This window comes from Brachyhypopomus gauderio, chromosome 2, assembly GCF_052324685.1.
Source record: "Brachyhypopomus gauderio isolate BG-103 chromosome 2, BGAUD_0.2, whole genome shotgun sequence".
NCBI lineage: Eukaryota > Metazoa > Chordata > Actinopteri > Gymnotiformes > Hypopomidae > Brachyhypopomus > Brachyhypopomus gauderio.
Genome location: NC_135212.1, coordinates 35,936,868 through 35,957,536, shown reverse-complemented (window position 1 = coordinate 35,957,536; position 20,669 = coordinate 35,936,868). Strand labels below are relative to the sequence as shown.

General features: G+C 47.8%; 1 protein-coding gene across 1 annotated transcript; it reads left to right on the top strand.

Moving 5' to 3' along the window:
• The first annotated feature begins 6,857 nt into the window (after positions 1-6,857).
• Positions 6,858-9,178, top strand: LOC143501504 (ras-related protein Rap-2b-like). The gene is given in 3 exon segments (XM_076995010.1): positions 6,858-7,665; positions 7,667-7,812; positions 8,247-9,178. Coding segments are annotated over 2 exon segments (552 nt in total). The 5' UTR covers positions 6,858-7,224; the 3' UTR covers positions 7,778-7,812; positions 8,247-9,178.
• Positions 9,179-20,669: the final 11,491 nt, after the last annotated feature.

The following is a 20,669-nucleotide window of genomic DNA, read 5'->3' as shown; positions in this document are numbered from 1 at the left end:
GGTCCCTGATGGGGTCGCTGGTGTGGGTATGGAGTGTGGGGGTATCAAGTGGTTGTCAGAATACAGGGGCACATCAGGGCAAACTGACACAGGTGCCCAGAAGCCCTTGATTAAACGTGGGCCTTCTCTCCCTGTGCAGCCTCTGAAAATAGCCCCGGCTATTTCTCCGTCAGCTCCAGGGTCTGTGGTGCATGGCAGGTGTGAGGAGATGAAACCCTGTACTGGCACGACATGCTGAGCATGACTGTCCTTCTGGTGTACGGTTCAGTAGAACCTGCTGGAGTTCATTAGACCAGTGGAGCACATTTGGAGCTTTAGACCAGTGGAGCACATTTGGAGCTTTAGACCAGTGGAGCACATTTGGAGCTGTGTCGTTTTTGTCTTTGGTTTTTAATGGCATGCAGAACTGAAGTGCATCCACTGTGTTTCTCTCTTCCTCTTTCACTCCCTCTTCCTCTTATCCCCACCGACAGACATCCGTAGAAACCAGCACACCCACAGCGCACTCACACAGCGCACACACACACACACACCTGCACCACTGATTCATCTGGGTGAAAGCGCCGATTTTTTTCTGACCTTGTACCTCTGTTCCTGCCTCCCGGGTTCGCCTGTGCATCTATCATGGCAACTGCGATGGGGCGTGTGAGTGTATGCGTGGGTGGGAAGCCTCCAGATCTACAGAGCCCTGGAGGAAACTGTCTGCCACTGGCCAGATGGGCCGAGCCTGGTGGGGTGTGTTTGTGCAGCGAGCCCACACTCCCCATGCAGTCTCCCAACACCTGGAACGCCTCTATGTGTAAAGCTGCGTTTTCTGGTCCTGGTGCAGCAGAGCTGTGTTCTCTGTAGTCATGCTAACGGCGTAGTGCAGCATGCTGTGAAGAACACACCCCTATCCCTTACCCATACCCTTACCTTTACCCATACCCTTACCCTTACACATACCCCAGCCCTATCCCTTACCCATACCCTTACCTTTACCCATACCCTTACCCTTACACATACCCCAGCCCTATCCCTTACCCATACCCTTACCTTTACCCATACCCTTACCCTTACACATACCCCAGCCCTATCCCTTACCCATACCCTTACCTTTACCCATACCCTTACACATACCCCAACCCTATCCCTTACCCATACCCTTACCTTTACCCATACCCTTACCCTTACACATACCCCAGCCCTTACCTTTACCCATACCCATACCCTTACCCATACCCCAGCCCTATCCCTTACCACCATCCTCACCCCATACTCACCACCATACCCACCCCACCACCATCCTCACCACCCTCACCACCATCCTTAACACCACCACCAGCTGCAGCAGTAGCAGGCCTCTAGCACTATCTTTCTCTACTTGGGGCTAGGACATGGCTTTGAGCAGAAATCTCTGTACTTTCCAAAACGGTTTGTATTCTTTGCACTAACACAAAAAATAACAGCATTCCTGTGTCTTAGTGCTTGCCAAATCCAATCTGCTTTCGGCACTAATAGCCCTGTGCTGAGCGCTTTCGCTCCAAACAACACACCATCTTCCTTCCATTCCAGCCACACACATCTGGACAGCTCCTCCATGACCCCGAGCCCCCACCCTCCCGTCTCCCACAGCGTGGGGCCCCTGCATGCTCCACTCTCAGCGTGCTAATCGCCGCGAACCCTGACCCCACTTTCTGTCGGCTGCCGCGCCTTATATACCCATGCGAAATGGCAGGCGTGAAAGGCGGCTATTGTCGGACGGCTGAAAGAGCCTGTGTCTGCGCGGACTTCTCTCCATCCGGCCGCCGGGACCTTCCGCAGGCTCGGACAATCGCGCGGCTGTGAGGTGCAGGTTGGCCGGCCGCTGTAGCTCCGGCAACCGTCGTTCCGCCGCGAGAACAATGCGCCTCGCTTGTGGCCACTGGCCTGGGCTCGCGCGGCCGGTCGGGCTCGTGCCAAGCTGCTTCCAGACGTTCATCTGCTCTCCTTTCTGCTTTCCTTCTGCCTGGTCTTCTGACACGTTCCCGTGCCAGACATACAATTTGGAACACATACAACAACTAATTCGCTTATTTATTATAGATGACGTCACTACGTAAAGCTCACTTATGTGAAAAGAATGTTGTGAGACTCACACAAGTGAAGTCACAACCTGTCCTCTGTGCATTTTATGAGCGACAGTAGCAAAACAAAAAGATTTTGGTCTTGATACAAAAAAATGATACAAATTCAGACATGCCATACATTTCATCCATCAGTCTAGTTGAACTCTTTCGCCTCGGAGGAAGAGACCTTTCATTTTACAATGCTGCCCTCTTCTGGTGAAATATACACAAGACAACATGAGAGAGGCTTCAGTTACAAAATATGGCCTAATTAGGTCTGAACATTTAGAAGATTTTTCTGGGACTAAAATAGATTTTGCTCTGTAAGACATTTTATAGCCAGTTTTACAGAAAACATAATGATAATAGGAGCTCACAGTTAGGTCCCTTGTGGCAAAATGTGTTTCCTGATTTAACACGCTCCCCTCATCTTGATAATTACCCAATAATTACTTGCTAATTAGAAATAAGCATTAGTGCATGGGATCTCTCGGAATGGGTTTGAGTATTACAAACTTTCAAGTAGCAGCTGATCATTGGACCAGGGTCAGTATGAACATGAGATATGAATGGCTTTTGTTCAAAGTGGCTGATCCTAGATCAGATGTTTCAGATACCGCTTCATGCTGTAACATTACTTCACTGCATTTAATCTGATACCATCTCTCACTGCCATAAAAACACAGTCCTGTAAATTTACAGTATTAATTGTAATAATTAATGTATGCATAAATCACAGCTATACTGCCATTTGAAAGTCTTATCTTCAAATTTCCATCTCTTTATTTACTGCTTTTAGAAAAGTGAGACATTTGCATTTAGCTGGTGTATTTATATCCTTGACCAGTAGGTGGCAGAACAGCACATGTAGTGACCACTCGTAGATGACCCAGCACATTTAGTCCTTTGCATTTTTACACAGCAATTCCATTAGACCAGTTCATGTTGAGTTTAGTATCAACAATTCTATGGTTTTCTAGTGTGATATTTCTTAGCCCTGTGAACAGCATTTCAGTAAGAGCAACAAAGTGTAGTGCTGGTACCGTTACACTCCCTTCCTGGGTCATGCGCTGGTACCGTTACACTAACTCCCTGGGTCATGTGCTGGTACCGTTACACTAACTCCCTGGGTCATGTGCTGGTACCGTTACACTCCCTCCCTGGAACATGTGCTGGTACCGTTACACTAACTCCCTGGGGCATGTGCTGGTACCGTTACACTAACTCCCTGGGTCATGCCCTGGTACCATTACACTCCCTCCCTGGGTCATGTGCTGATACCATTACACTCCCTCCCTGGGTCATGCGCTGGTACCGTTACACTCCCTCCCTGGGACATGTGCTGGTACCGTTACACTCCCTCCCTGGAACATGTGCTGGTACCGTTACACTAACTCCCTGGGGCATGTGCTGGTACCGTTACACTAACTCCCTGGGTCATGCCCTGGTACCATTACACTCCCTCCCTGGGTCATGTGCTGATACCATTACACTCCCTCCCTGGGTCATGTGCTGGTACCGTTACACTCCCTTCCTGGGTCATGTGCTGGTACCGTTACACTCCCTCCCTGGGACATGTGCTGGTACCGTTACACTAACTCCCTGGGTCATGCCCTGGTACCATTACACTCCCTCCCTGGGTCATGTGCTAATACCATTACACTCCCTCCCTGGGTCATGTGCTGGTACCGTTACACTCCCTTCCTGGGTCATGTGCTGGTACCATTACACTCCCTCCCTGGGTCATGTGCTGGTAGCGTTACACTACCCATCCCTGGGTCATGCGCTGGTACCATTACACTCCCTTTCTGGGTCATGTGCTGATACCGTTACACTCCCTCCCTGGGACATGTGCTGGTACCATTACACTACCCTCCCTGGGTCATGTGCTGGTACCATTACACTCCCTCCCCGGGTCATGCGCTGGTACCATTACACTCCCTTTCTGGGTCATGTGCTGATACCGTTACACTCCCTCCCTGGGTCATGCACTGGTACCGTTATACTACCCTCCTTGGGTCATGCGCTGGTACCGTTACACTCCCTCCCTGGGTCAGCACATTCTAGTGAGAATAGATTTGATTATAATAAATTAGCCACAGCCCTATCACTAGCATGTTCATTTGCCCAGAGCACAAATTAAGGCTCATTCGTGGCTAAATGAATAATGTGATATGAAGAAGAATTGTGGGATATTCTCATTATGTGATTGTGTCAGCAGGAACGCCGTCACACTGTACATGTAACAAACAGGTTTATGATGAGTTCTTCACTGAAGGCAAATGTGGCTATGTCTGAAAATCTTAGGATCTCACTGTATGTCTGTCTCACTGTGTGTCTGCCTCACTGTGATGGTATTTTCTGTGTGTGTTCTACAGAGCCAGGAGCTGATTAGTAGCAAGGGCCTACCTGCCTGAAGATGTTTTTGGAGCTCTGCCTCTTCAAGACACCACTCTTCAGAACACTTCTCTTTGGGACACTATTCTTAATGACACTAAGCATTTGATCTTGCTCTGTCCTGTAGCCATCCTGTCAGACCAGAGAGCTGTGAGATCCATTAAATGTCAGACAGGAAATCTATACCTGCTGAACACTTCCATGACATGCAGTTCATTAATCAGGTGAAGGCAACACTTTGGTTTGCAGGAGGTGGGGACACACACACACACACACACACACACACACACACAAACACACACACACATGCAGAGCAGGTTATGGCTCTCTGGCTTTCCACTGTTTTGTGAATGAAGACTACATTTCCTATTAGAGCAGGGGGACGTGTGACAGCAGGTTCTAGTTCCACTAGTTCAACAGCAGGTTCTAGTTCTTGTACCATAAGCTCATGACCTTGATCAGATTCCTCTAAAGAACACTTATGCAATTATGCACGTATGTCACTTGGGGAGACAGTTTTGAATTGCTCTCCCTAATCCAATCAGTCATTTTGTTAAAACAACTATCTAACTAACAGGAATTATGTTAATTCAATAAATGTGAGTTGCTGGCCTTTTACTCCTGTTGAAAACACATGCGGCTTAGTGTGTCTTCCTAGGCCTGTTGCTCAGAGGTGTTGTACCAGTCAATGGCAACAACAGAGACTTCGCTGGTGTGGATGGGTCTAGATCGATAGGAGCTGATTAGCTGCACGTCTGCCTGAGTGACACTAGACTCTCTCACTCACTAATTGAGTTTCCTTTGAGTTAGAGCATGCTCAGTCCACACTGATCAGGAACTCCACTGTGCTGTTATTGGTGCATGAGCTGGAGTTCAGGACTGCCCCTGTCCCGGGGAAGGCCCAAGCAGCCTTCATCCTATCTCTTCCTCAGGATATAGCAACATGGAAACATGGACTCCCAGTCAGTACACGTAAGCAAGTGTTGCCAGGTGACCATTCCAAACTGCAGAGTTCACCAAGTTGAAGCAGAAGTTGAAGAAGAGAGACAGCCAACGGTGTGTGATGTCAAGGGGACGGCTTCAGATCGCCTCCACATCACACTATTCAACAGCTCACTTGGTTTTTCTAAGTTAATATTGTACTGAAAAAAATGTGTGAAACTGTTTTATTTGTGATCTGTGAATAATCTCTATGTGATGTGGGGTTGGGGGGAGGGGGGACAGAGGGAACAATCTGGAAGTAATGAATCAAATTAATAACAGGTGTATATTGTCTCCTGAAAACCATCGAACACATGGCATGGGGGCCAGGAGTGCCTGGGTGGGTGTGGCCTGTCACGTGTGGGTGTGGCCTGTCACGTGTGGTGAAATTCTGGAAAGCATCCCACGGGTGTTCCTGTCCGCTCCGCTTGTGATGCACGTCGTCCACAAACCGAAAGTTTCTGCTCTGACCCAGATTCAGAACTCACACAGAACAAAGGTGGTTTCCGTGGTAATGCCCCTCTACAGGTAGCTCATTAGTCATTGTGACCTAACCAGTCCTTTTACATAAGAACGACACGATAAGACATTGGTCTTCTTCCTTCTGGGACGTGTGATGCACAGGAAGTCCTGAATGATCCAGTCAGTGCCGCAGGTTAACAGCTATTATTAGATGGTTAGTCTTCCTCACACCTGAGGCAACCTGATTTGCGCAGACTATGAAGTCAGGATTTAAGTGATCCACCTATTCAGGGGAATATACCACCTCAGCCTGTGTGTGTGCAAGTCTACATTAGCATATGTACGATCCCACTGTGACATCAGTTTTTCCACAAAAATTGTTGATCCGTGTATTGGACTAAAAACAATAATCCAGTCATGGATGAAGTTATAATGCATTAATGTTTGTTTCAAAGGTCTGTTGATGTTGACTAAAACATTTGATATGATATGGAAATTAGGATATGGAAATGTATGCCACTGAAGACTGGGTAGTTATGTTTATATAATAGAAAAAAGGAAATAATAATAATACTATAGTAAACTTTCAACTAAGAGGGTGTTATAAACGCCCTTTACTCTAAAATCAAAGGGCTTCATCAATACCATAAACATAAAACCAAAATTCACTACCGTTGATACCCACGTTTTAGTGAATAAACACACAACAACAAATCTGGTCAAAACAAAACATGTGAGAATCTTGCCAACATGGTTAAACTAGTTTTCTGAATTAGAATTAGAATGAATTAGTTTGGAACCCTCACGCTACATGTTAAGGCATTACGACTCTAAACTTAAACGAGGATCAAACCGTGAAACTGTGTATTGCGACACAGATTTCGAACAAGGCGTGGTGCCTGTTGACTATAAAAGCACTTTTTCAGCAGGGCGATTGCGACGTGACCCGAAGACTCTGCGCCTTTAAGAACCTTCCGCGTCGGTGACGTGAGACGTTGCGCGCTGCGGACGGTGGGCAGGAAGCGTGCGTGCGACGGAGCGCCTCGATCGCTCCGCGAACAGAGACGGCGAGGAGGGACCGACGGGGCTGAGCATGACAGGCTTCTAATGCTGGGGCACGGCCCGAATCAAGCTCGCGCTCACCTACATCGCCCATCTTGCAGGAACGCAGCCCGGATCCGGAGATTTGGGTCGAGAGCCGCCGGCGGAGCGACGGCGTTTGGCGCGGACCGAAAGCAGCGGGGCGGCTAGCGGGTGGAAGCGCGTCGGGGAGGAAGACGAGCGAGTGTCTGGAGCCATGAGAGAATACAAAGTAGTGGTGCTGGGATCCGGCGGCGTGGGCAAATCGGCTCTAACGGTCCAGTTCGTCACCGGTTCCTTCATAGAGAAATACGACCCCACGATAGAAGATTTCTACCGTAAGGAGATCGAAGTGGACTCGTCGCCCTCCGTACTGGAGATTTTGGACACGGCGGGCACCGAGCAGTTCGCCTCCATGAGAGATCTGTACATCAAAAACGGGCAGGGTTTCATCCTGGTCTACAGCCTGGTCAACCAGCAGAGCTTCCAAGATATCAAACCGATGAGGGATCAGATCATCCGCGTGAAAAGGTACGAGCGAGTGCCCATGATCCTGGTGGGGAACAAGGTGGATCTGGAAGGAGAGAGAGAGGTCTCCTCCGGGGAAGGCAAAGCCCTGGCGGACGAGTGGAGCTGCCCGTTTATGGAGACGTCAGCCAAAAAATAAAGGCTCGGTCGACGAACTGTTCGCGGAGATCGTCCGACAAATGAACTACGCGTCAGCGCCCAACGGAGACGACCAGTGCTGTTCCTCTTGTGTTATTCTTTAAAAGAAATACCTTTAGTTTGTTTTAAGTTTTCAACGGTGAGTTAGCAACTCGTAATATGACTCCATAATACAAAAGAACTGGGGACGGGACGAACAAGTTTGCTTGAGGACAAAATCACGAACGTGTCTCTTCAGAAATCTCTCTGGTGTTTGCTGTCATCAGTATTCTAAAGTGTCCTATATTGTCTTGCACACGCATAATACAACGACGAGAGAAAAGTGCATCAGTGTTTACAATGACAGAATACTTGAATGTTCTGGGATTTAGACAAACCAATACGTTTAACCGTGGGCACTGCAGTTTTTGAGACGCCTGGTGCCTGGCTGTGTGATCTTTTGTCTTTAGCGACATAAAACAGGCGTCTATAATTCATCGGTTTTTGTTGTGGTTGTTGTTGTTCTGTTCTGGAGGTGTTTTGCAGGACTTGTTAACTGTTGAGCTACGTGTCTCCCCCCGCTCTTGGCAGCAGCCAGGATTCCTTTAGGGGAGGAGGAGGAGGCTCCCGGAGTAGTGATCACACTTCAGGAATTCCGCCTGGATGGAGTATCGTTGCAGCATACTCGACGTACACCGTCGACGTGAACACAAGCGGCCGATCCAGCTCCTAGCCCGCCTCGGCTTGCACTCCCGACTGGAACTTCTCCATAATCTGAGACGTGGAAACTGCGACATAAGCTCGGACGTTTCTTCACAGGACGAACTTGGGGGAAACAAATGGGTATATTGTATTATTTGCTGCAAGTGACTCGGGTTGAAGGATCGTTTGAACTGCGCAACCCCTCATTGTGATTCTTTCGAAAGTATTGAGTCGTCTTTTTTTTTACGTGTTTGGCGGCGGATGACGTCAAAGTTCAAACCACTTCACTCTGATCAGTGCCACCTTTTACTCCGCGTGCGCGAGGACCTTACTGTAGTGACGTAGGGGCGTGGGGGTCACGCCTGTGCGTCCAGTGCCTTCCAAAAAGCTGTTCATGTTTTAGTGCCAACCCGAGACGTCCGAAAGGAATTTTATGGCAATCCAGAGTACTTAACTGTTACACTCGGTAATCTTTTGGGGGTTCAAAATATACATAAAGTCTCTTGTGAAACGAATTATTTTCTTCATGCCCACAATTTGGCCTTTGATAGTGTTTTACTATTTTTTTTTCCTCTTGAAAAACTGGTCTAGATCTGGCCAAATGTTTGAGAAACAGGTACTGGATTCCTATGAGTCAAAACCCTAATTCACTTCCTCTAGACCAGTGAAATCAAATCATCAGTTTCTTTCTCTTTTCTTTTAACAAAATGTGATGTACCATTGAAATTCTAATCCGATTGTACGTCTAATTTCAGACCAGCTTTTTATCAGCTGTTCTGACTGTTTAAAAAAAAAGACTTTTAATACAATTGCATTTTTAAAAAATGTTCGTCGTTTGCACTCCTTTTATGACATCAAGAATCATCTTTGCGTGCAGAAATGGGTTTTAAAGGAACATAACATCTAATTGATAAAGTAGTAATATATATAATAGAGATGGTATCTGAAACTTTATACATACCAAAACAGAAATGTACCTAATTAATGATGCATTTTTTTTGCGGTTCATCTGTTGCTTTGAGGATTTAAGCAGCAATTATGTCGCTGAGTAGCCGGTTCTGATTGACGGATCTGTGCTGTGGGGAATCATTCCTGTCTGATGCGCTTCTGTTGAAAGGCTAAAGGCGCGGGCTCTTCGTTGCGTGTTGGGAACTGCGTGGCGATAGTGGCCCCGCGGCCTTCGCCTCACGTGACATTGGCACGCTCTCAGTGAACGGTCATGGTTCACAAACAGTATAGATCCACAAGGATGCGGACGGAGCGTTCTTAGTTTCTGTTCTGTTAAACGGTCTATGAGATGGTTGTGGTTTATGATGGTATAGAAGTTGTTGCCCTCTTCTGTCTGGGAACTCATCATGGGTTGTTTTCATCCTCTCATAAGTTCAAGTGCGTGTGGCATTCACATTCCTTTTCCACACTAATTCAACTAATTGGGCCTCCTAGGTGGCGATGCCTGTTTTCGCCAATACCTCCGGTCTTAAAGGTAATATGAAGGGGGTTGAAGTGCTTTCTTGTGCACGCTTGCAATGATCAGAGGCAAGCGTGCTGGAAAATGCTGGTGTTGAGTCACATTAGCAGATGTAGGTCTCCCCCCAGAAACCGGCGTGAAACAAACGGCATAGTGGCGTGGCTAGCTGCACTGGCCTCGAGCCTTGGACGAGTGCATGTAGAAAGATTACTGGAGTGCTTTGCCTCACGCCCCTAAATTGTTAACATTTTTGGCTGTGTGATTTCGGTGTGGAAGGTGTTGAGTTTGGCTGTCGTGTTACAGACTGACGCATTCCATCATGCTAATAAGTCTCCGTAGTTCTTACTGTGTGTTTACTGCACATATTTAAAGCTTGTTTTCAGAAGGGGCGTGGCCGAGGTGCTTCTCTCACTGAAAAGGTTGACGGTTTCACTTCCTCGAATTACCACTTAACTGTGTTATTTTCTTTCAAACAAAACCTTTCACAAACAGGAAGTACCAGTCAGCTGTTGATGACTGTGCCATCAAAGGTCTGCTGGTGCTCGTGTCATGTGCCTGTGTTGCCTTGGAGACAGTGGCCTGAGGGGATGAAGGCTGGATTCTTCTTGAGGGAGTTTTAAAATACACTGCAAGACCCTGATTTGCACTCTCCGCACCACGCCCGTGTCCATCGGATCGCTTTTGCTTTCTACGCGTGACAGAAACTAAAGCTTCACCTCAGGCATGCCCAAGTTGTTTATGTAATCCTTTCAGTCAACGGGTCCGTTGTACTCGCGTCAAAGTTCCTGCTGGTTCCTATTGCCGTTTATTCGCACGTGTCTGTTTGCATGCAGCTGCAACATTGGGTCCTATGAAATATTGCTGTGTGTCCAGCTCGTGTGGTTATTTATATTAATTTGTTGTAGATTGGCGTGAGATGTGCGGTGCAGCACAGTCTGCCGGCCTGTAGCAGCAGTTAAAGTGGTTCGTTGTCTCGTAGCCCCGGGCCGTTCGGCGCTGTCTGTTACAGGAGATAACTCTGTTAAAGGAAGTGTTGTGCCCACAGCCTGTGCGCGTGTGTGCCTGCAGTCAGACGCCCGTTCTGTTTGCTTTCCCCTCTACTCTCTCTCTCCATTGTCTTAACTGCTGGGTAGTTATTTAAATTAGATTACAGTTGCTCGTGGTTAATGGCCAACTACCTTGGTGTGTACTGACGTGCTGGTTTTTTTGTTTGTTTTCGTCCTGAGATTAAGACACAATTTTTGAAATTCTCATTTGCCATTTCATACAGTATCCTTAAAGTACAAGATGGCTCAGAAGGATTTCATTTGAAAGTAGCACTTTATAGAATTTCTGTTAATCATATATTAGGATAATAAGGGGTTGGCTGGAGTTTGCTACATGTATAGTCATAGTTCATTATTGGTTTATTTTAACATCGTTTGACTCACATGTGATGTGGTGGTTGTTCTCTTGAACAGGGGATGTTGATGTGTTCCTTGAGCAGAACCTGAGGAACACACCTGGTGGTGTTGTGCTCAAAACAGAGGGGGTGCTGGGGCAGACATCTCCCGCGGCTCCCGCTCAGTGTTGCTCTCCTGCGGCCTTTCAGCGCTAAAGAGCAAGCACTGGTCCCCGGAGCCAATCAGCAGATGCAGGCCTGGGTGTTATTTGTTTGTTTATTTATTTATTTATTGGTTTGAAGCTGTGAGTCATTATGTGAATCACTGACGAGCATTTGTCACTAGACTTGTAGAGCATGTTTCAAAGAACGCCCCCCCCCCCCACCATCATATTTAGTCTATTTCTTTTTCAACAGTTGTGATGAAGGAAGTGTAGTGTAATGCAGCTGGAGACTGGGACTGAAGTCCACGCACTGTGTGAAGCTTTTATCCTGCTCTGCCTCTTGTGCATGCTTCACATTATTGGGGGGTGGGGAGTCCATGTGATGTTTAGGTCAAGCCAGACTGCCGCTGGGACTGATCTTATTTTAATCCGAACTAGGCTTGGTCTTCACATACCATCTGTAAAGTGAACAGAACTGTTATTAGCGTGATGGCTGCGGAAAATCTTCGGCTACTGTGACATTTGTATTCTTGTCTCTGTCTTGGAAGCTCGGTGGTTACTGAACATATTTAGTCTTGGACCAAAAATAGTTTTCAGTGGAGACTTCACAAATAGTAATGTCAGTATAAACCTGCCTGGAAAGACCTAAATGAGCCCTTTGCCCTGTAAAGGGTTTCTCCCCAGGGCCCCCTGGAGGCCAGGTGTGCAGTCTCCAGGTGTGAGCTGTAATTCCTTCCCTGTGTGTTAATTAGCCCTGCAAGTTCTCTTCACACATCAAGCTGTTATATTAAACTTATTATTTTGTTTGCTTTTCAGATGTACTTAGAGAGCTTTTACACACCCCTCTGCTCCTGATCTTTATCTGAAATGCTCGAGTCACTAATCAAATTACATTCAAAGTCTGAAAGGTGTGTCTCGCTCCTGAACACGTTGAAGGGGGATAATCATCAGTGTCTCAGGTGTGATCGTGCGTCTGCAGACCCTGCGTGATGTGCGAGCTTCCTGAGTTCTGGTTCCAGATGGAAGTCAGCCGGGCAAAGGAACTGGTTCAAACAGCTGCGTGGTTTGACCGTCCGGTTGTCGGGGTGATGGATGGTGCCGTCATGTGTTATGTGATCCCCTTTGGCATTAAGTGGAGAATTTCCTGAGATGGCAGCTTTGCTGTTCGTACAGTGTAGATACTGTTGGGTTTCTTACGCGATTCTCTTTTGATGTTCCCACTTTCAAAGCTGTTAGGGTTTTGAACAAACACATATGCCCATGAGCAGGACAGGTTCAGGCTTCTGTGTGGAAACCTGTTTTGTGCAGCAGCACCAGTTAGTTTATATGGGGCCTCGGATTTGAGAGTGCACACGTGTGTGTGTGTGTGTGTGTGCGCACACATGTATTTGTGAATGCAAGTGTGCATATCTAGACTCCAGCTGAGTGTCCTTTCGCTCCCATGAAGTGCAGTGGAGCTAGGATTGTACGGTGGGCCAGGGGCATCGTGACAGGGCTTCACGTTGTGTACGATCTCTGAAACGGGCCTCAGCTCGTTTGGGGCAGGGCTGAGTGTCTTTGTAGCATACCTACCTCCTGTGACCTGTTTGAGCAAGGAATGTGATCAGATACAGACTTAAGTATGTGATAACTCACTGAATTCACTGTTTTAAGTGTTTGAATGCTAAGCTGTTTATTAGACAAACAGGTGTTAAACACGGATTGGGTCATATGAAAGCAAGACTCCAGCAGCGTGCTTGTTAAAGCTTCATAGGCAGATTTTTCACCAGTTCCATGATCAGTTCCACTATCAAAGTCCTGATCTTTCCCAAAGCAAGGGAAATGGTAGAACATTTCTCAGATCAGTGGTTAAATAGAGAATTTTGAAATCTTGGCTTCCAGTCTAAAGAAACAGGATCCAAGAAAGCTTTGCAGAAGACAAGACTGCTGCTTCCTGACCGTGTGACCTTCTGCTCTCTGACTCTGGCTGAGGAACGTCTGAGTGAATGAGTGTCCAACATGTCCAGACATGATGCTTACCCAGATCTCAGAGTGACTTGGAACATGAAGGCACAACATTTTTTTTTTTAAATATCAAATCCCAACTGGCCAGTAAACATTTCCCAATGACTGTTTTTCTCTGGTGAGCCCGGTCCTGAAGGCAGGCTCTGTGGTTTAGTGTTTACCCCTTCAGGTGCCATCTAGGGACTGAAGTTCTTCTGCAGTTTGTTCTGAAGCTTTGACCCTCCAAGCAGTCATGTCTCCTGCTGATAAGATGGTGGCAGAGACTCTGGCAGCAGAGACTGAGAACCAAGAGCCACTCCTGTTATGGCCCTTTGGGCGTTTTGACAATCCGGAAGCTTCTGGCTCACTGAATTGCTCTCATCGAGCAAAATGGTGCCTGACGAAAACAAAACATTTCTTGAAAAGTTGCTGTTTATTGATATTAAAGAGTGCCCTCGAGTTGTGACGCTGTCCAGTAGGAAGTGTGTGTTCGTTCGTTCAGCTTTGTTCCCTGTGCTTGTGCAGTGTGACCTACATTGGCATGCTTTTATTTTGAAGTGCAGAGATGTTCTAGTAGGTAGCTGCCTGGTCTGGTTGCTGGGTTTGTCTGGAGTTTTGGCCCGTGTGGCGCCGTGTGCGAGCAGACAGGCCTGGTGGACTGTGGGCCGTCCTGCTCATGTATGTTCACACAGGTGAGTCATGGGACTTACTAGTTTCTGTTTCTTATAGGGGCAAGAGAAGTAGAGCAGATCCCAAACATGACCCCCCTGTCCTCTCTCTCTCTCTCTCCCTCTCCTCTCTCCTCTCCCTCATTCTCTCTCTCTCCCTCTCCTCTCTCCTCTCCCTCATTCTCTCTCTCTCCCTCTCCTCTCTCCTCTCCCTCATTCTCTCTCTCTCCTCTCCTCTCTCCTCTCCCTCATTCTCTCTCTCTCTCCTCTCCTGTCTTCTCTCCTCTCTCCTGTCTCCTCTCTCTCTCTCTCTCTCTCTCTCCTCTCTCCTGTCTTCTCTCCCTCTCTCCTCTCTCTCCTCTCTCTCCTCTCTCTCCTCTCTCTCTCTCTCTCTCTCGGCCGCTTTCGTTCACACACGCGCTCCCTTTGTCTCCTCTCCTGCCCTCGGACACGTGGGCGTGGAGGAACCCGTCTCCTCACTGTGGCACTTTTCCGTGGTGCGCTGTTGACCGAGTCCCATCAGAGCGACTGTTCCAAAAGACACGGGCTTCTCCCTCGTTAGGCCTCTGGCCATCAACTAACGAGTCACACGAGTTCTAATGCCTCCCCTCTTCCCCATGGGAATGTTTGATTACACGACACACTCATAACACAGTGATGTCACCACAGACACTACATTCATGTGGTTCTGGGTGCTAGAGCAGCGGGTGTAAGTGTTGATGGCGGCGTGGCTGACCCACACCTGGTGGACTGTCATCATATCGGTGCTTCATCTCATCAAATCTCTGCCATCCATCGTTTCTTGTAATGATAATTATTATTTTCATTAATCCACGAGGGCCCCTCCCCTGCCCTGCCCCTGGTGCCCAGTGTTCCCAGTGTTCCCAGTGGCTTCTGCAGCGTGCGCAGTGTAATGTTTCTGTCAGAGTGGTGCAAGATTGGCATTGTCCTTCCCAGCAATGCTGCTGTTCTTAGAGGAAGTGCTTATCTTTTTGCCAGGAAATAACTGTGTGTGTGTGTGTGTGTGTGTGTGTGTGTGTGTGTGTGTGTGTGTGTGTGTGTGTGTGTGTGTGTGTCAAGCAGTCATGTCTTGTGGTGAGCCACTCCTCAACTCTTATGAGATCCCCCCCCCCTCCCCCAACACCAGCAGCACAGATCAGTATTGGCCCACTCTGCTGCAGGATGGCGTTAGTGTCTCCTGAGTCACTCCATGCTCCATCCCCCTCATCGCACTTCCTCTTCGGCCAGTCCAGCCTGAACCCTGGACTGCTATCGAGTGGGGAACATTGCATGCGTCTTTCATAACTGCAGTCAGTCCAACGCTGTGTCTCCAAGAGGAAAGACTTGATCCACCGCAAAGCCTGCAAGTTTTAATATCAGTCCTAAGCTAAATAAAATGACCAGGGAACTTCAAAAAGCTTTGCATTCTATTCAAATCAGTAAATAATTTTGTTAGAAACTGTCACCAGTTCTTTTGTGTTGCTGTGTGTGGTGTTGACTACAGCAGCCAGCAGCACATCAACCGGTGTGTCTCTTATGCTGGGGGGGGGGGGGGGGGGGGGGTGTTTGTGGGGACAGGTGGGGCTCGCATGTTTTGAGAGGTGGGAATAAACACTGGGGTCTCCGAGGGGCTGCAGAGAAACGTTTAGTTAGTTTTCTTTCAGCCAGGGAGCAGTTGGATTTTTGGTGCTTGCCAGGGGGATCCACCTCCTATCGGACCACAACACACAGGTTCATGTGTGTGAGCAGGTAGATGTGTGGATAATATAAATATATGGAAATGCATGTGGAGAGGTACATGTTGGTAAAGGGGTAGGACACACTCAGAGGGGTGTGTGTGTGTGTGTGTGTGTGTGTGTGTGTGTGTGTGTGTGTGTGTGTGTGTGTGTGTGTGTGTGTGTGTGTGTGTGTGTGTGTGTGTGCGCGCGCGCGCGCGCGACAGAGGATGCAGGTTGTTTTATGATGCACCACATTCACTTAAGGACAGCAGGAGCCCCATTTCCTGTTGTTGGTGCGGGACCAGGAAGTGCATTTCTTGCAATGGGGTGACATGGTGGTTCCAGGGCATAGGGCCGCCCTGCTGTGACAGACTTCCACACACGGGGGTGGTGATGTGTGCTGACCATCAAAAGCCAAAGCATGTGGGTGAGGGAGGGAGAGAGTCACAGCCTGCCTCTGATCCTAGCTTTGAGCAGGACGGAAGGGTGGCTCCATTTGAGACTTCCTGTCTTGCATTGTAACGCAGTGATCTGTCTCTCTCTCCCTCGGTCTCTCTCACTTTCCTTCTCTCACTGTCATTTCTGCTTTCCTCTCTCACTTTTCTCTCTGCTCTGTCCTTCTATTTCTCTCTCTCTGTCTTTTTGTCTTGTGCCAAAATTCTGTACATGGCGAAGTTTCAAGGGTCAAAGGTTAGTGGAAACTTGGGGAAGTCCAGAGAAGTAGCATTGCTAACTCCTTCCAGGGTCTGTGTCTCTCTCTCTCTCTCTCTCTCTCTCTCTCTCTCTCTCTCTCTCTCTCTCTCTCTCTCTCTCTCTCTCTCTCTCTCTCTCTCTCTCTCTCTCTCTCTCTCTCTCTCTCTCTCTCTCTCTCTCTCTCTCTCTCTCTTCGTTATGTAGAGTGCTTTTTCTTGTTTCTTCAGTGTCCTGTAGTAACAGTGGAAGCATTGGGCTGCAGTAATGTGACTGAGTAGAACAAACAGCCTTTTGGTTTGGAGGAAGTTTATAGATCAGTTGTTGATGTTTCACCTCTGTGACTTAGAGAAGATTATCTGTGGGAAAAGAGAGCAATTGAGACAGAACTAGTGTGAGAGAACGATCAAGAGAGTGTAGTGTGTGAGAGAGGCACAGAGACATGAGAAGTTGGCACAGGAGGGGGTGGCCGGCTGGGATGATATGCTGCAGTGCAGGCTGGGTAATTTCATTAACGGAGTCGGTACTGGTGGATTGTATGACGGTAAAGTCTCCGATCTTTAATCATTTACCCCAACCCCCAACACGTCTGCTCCTCCAAACCAGGAATAGTCTCCAGGAAGCGCCTATTCCCACACTGGCTTCTTGCTCCTGACATGAACCCAGATGTCCACATATCCCATCCACTAACATAATGGATCACCCCAAACTCCTCCAGAGGTCCAGCTGAGAACTTTGAGGGCAGTGGGAAAAGTCCTCCTCTTCTCCCCCACATGGGTGGAGGATCTCTTCTAGGTTTGGGTAATCTCTGCAGGTGAAGCAGATGTTGGTGGTGCATGGGGGGTGTCGGAGTGCTTCCTACACGAGACACCTCCAGCGTAGTCCTCACCCTCTTGAGCTCAGGATGAATTTAGTACCGAATGTGTACATGCATGAATTTTAGATTTTAGTTTACATAAGCATGTAGAGATACGTGTTTAGGTTACATATGTGTGTGATTGTGTGTTCAGGGTGTCTCCTGGCAGTCCACGAGAGCTTGCAAACTTTGCGTGCATTTTGGGTGTGTGTGTGTTATGAGAACAGATGGTGCCCCTTGCATGTTCCAGTCAGGATCAGAAATTTCCATCTGTAGTGTGTCTGCTCTCTCTCTCTCTCGCTCGCTCTCACTCTCTCTCTCTCTCTCTCTCTCTCATTGCATGACCTCACTGACTAAGCAAATCCTCATCCTTAATAAACTACCAGCCACATCGCAGATGAAACCCGGTCATCAGGACAGCACACTTGTATTGGGAGTGCTAGCCTGTCCAAATGTTCATCAAAGTATGTTCATCACCACAACTTACATTGTCATGTTGTATCAGATCAGCATCACCAAGGTCTCCTATTTTTGACAGTCATGTAATGATTTCACTCTGAAGTGTGTGTCAATCTTCTAGGAAAGAAGAATCCTCACGCTTGACTCCACTGCAGTACAGCACACGGCAAAATGAAACATTGAGCCATGCTACGACCTTACTGTCGTTTCATTCTTCAGACTCCATCGTCTGTTCAGATACACGTTTCAGGTCTGCTACCTGACCATGCAAGACAACAGAAGGATTACATTACTTGCATAGGTGTTAGAAAGGCAGACAAACACAGTATCTGTCTGATTGAATATTGAATATCCGTCTATCAATGTATGTACTTACATTTGTGCTTCTAATGCTTGTTAATATATGTTGGCAGTACTGCTGATCGGTGTGTGTGTGTCTGGTAGAGATGAGCAGTGGACGTGATGGAGCAGCTTTCAGCCTCCCACGTTCCTGTGCTGTAGTTAAAAAGCAACGGCTCACAAGTAAGTGTGTGTGTGTGTGTGTGTGTGTGTGTGTGTGTGTGTGTGTGTGTGTGTGTGGCCTCAGCCTTCCATTCTGTTAGGTAATTATGAAATCTGTGTGAGAAGTGCAACAGAACTCTCACTGACTAAAGCAGAGAGGGAGTGAGGGAGGTTTTTACAGCGTCTCCAAGGGAAAGGGCTATTTCACAAGGGCTTGGAGGCACCTCCACTCTGGGCCCTGTGGTGTTGGGGTCAGTGGTGGGGCGTGGAGCAGGCCTCATTCACGCCTGTGGCAGAAATGCAGCGTCACACCCACCCAATCTGTGCCTGCCATGAGACAGAAGCACAACCGATCACAAACGGGTTTCCTGGATCGGGTGGGTGTAGGTCCCTGACGCTGGTGTCTGCTTATCTACCGATGCGGGGCTACAGGGCTTAGGAGAGCCAGTCTCTGTTGTCCTCGTTGATGCCGTGTCAGCTTGACTACCTGTGTTCCGGTGAACACAGTGGAGGAAGGGGCCACGCTGTGTGTGTGTGTGTTGGCTACTTCCTGCAGGACTCCAACTGCACAAGCTTTATGTTTTCAGTGCAGCTTACAAGGTTCTCTTTTGGCGCATTTCCACTAGGGCCTGCTTGGCGCGGTACTGTTCGATTCGCGACGGTTTGTGAGTGTTTCCATTAGTACCAGTACCCTGTGAGCCGGCCCCTTTGGGTACTTTTTTCGTACCGACTCGCTCGAGGTTCTAACCGTTCCGAAGCGGTACAGTTCTGTGACGTGGAGGGACAGCATGACACTGATTGGCCAGGGAGTGTCGTCACAGGTTGCGTCAGGAGAGCGACTCCTCCGCTATGCTATGGACTCCTCAGCCATTTTTAAAACCCAAGGAGCGAAGTCTGTTCCCTGGTCAAACGCCGAGGTACAAACCTTTCTGTTAATAATCAGCGATCAAAAAATCCAGGGCGAACTGGACGGGGCCACTAGAAATGTTTTTTCGCTAATGTTTTTAGCGAGGTTTCCGCGCTAATGGCCACTCATGGCTACCAGCGGTCCGTTCAGCAGTGCCGGTCGGTCCAAGCTAAAAAAGCTTAACGCGATTACCGGGCGGTGAAGGACCATAACGGACGCAGCGGAGCAAACCGCAAAGACTGGAAATGGTTCCAGCAAATGGATGTCATATACGGTCACCGGCCAGCCAGTAACGGAAGAGAAAACGTGCTGGACAATGTCGGTGCTGGAGGCCACGGAGAATGGTGAGTGTATTGTGATTTCACAGTTTTACTACTAGGCTCGTAAAAGATGTAATATGAACGTAATATGAACGCATCTATTGTAAACACAGGAATTTAGAGCTGTGTTTGTAGTTAATGTTACCACCACAGTCACTACTGTACAATAGCTAGCTCTTAGCCTTGCTAGTTGCTAGTTAGCTGTAGCCATAAACACAGCATGAGCAGCGATGACGTGCTACACATTTTGTGCAGTTACGCTATATTGTTGTTGCTTTCACGGGAATACTTGTGTTTAATATTTGTTATTTTTTACGTTCAAGATTCCCCTTCCACTGACGAGGCGAGCGGAGTTGGCGGAAAATGTTTCCTTCAACCGGGCTTTCCTCGGGGTGCTTGGCGAACTTGTGAACACCATGCACCATGAGACAGACGCCAGTAAAAGCACACAAAATGTTGCTTGTAGTACTATAAATATTTATTTCATATAAAGCTATACGTATATATTTGCTTTTTGCACTTTTTTAAAACTATAACTATATTATTTACATATGTTGTACTTTAAATATCTATATTTCATAATAAAGTTTGATTTCATTTGATTGTATGACTGATGCTTTTTATGCAGGGTGTGTTCAGCCTGTTTGAGTAATACCAAATTATTATCAATAATTAGAGCAATCACATACAATAATGAAGATAAAGATAAATAAGATACAATAATGCTATGTGTTAAGGGGCGTCGACCGGTGTTGTGGTCGTATACAAATGATGTCACGACACTACAACCCGCGCGCCAACAGCGACTCCACCCACATTGGGGTGGTTCACCATTGTAATGGAAACACAACGCGACCGTACCGTTCCGTTGCGAATCGACCCGTACCGAACCGTACCGCGCCAAGCAGGCCCTAGTGGAAATGCGCCATTTGATTTCTCACCCCAGACCTCATAGTTTGAACACAGTGCAGATGTGCCCTGCTGCAGACACAGCGTCAGCCCCATGCTACAGCACAGCGCGCTCTCCAGTGTGTGACCCCATGAGTTCCTTATATCCCAGCACCTCAGTATTGGGCTACAGAAACATCCTAATGCAGACAATCACTGAGACCTGGACACTTCACAGCTCCCCCGGTGGTGGGAAGACCACTTTAGCTGCATGGGGGACATTAATGAGATTTTTCAGAACTACAGGTGCTA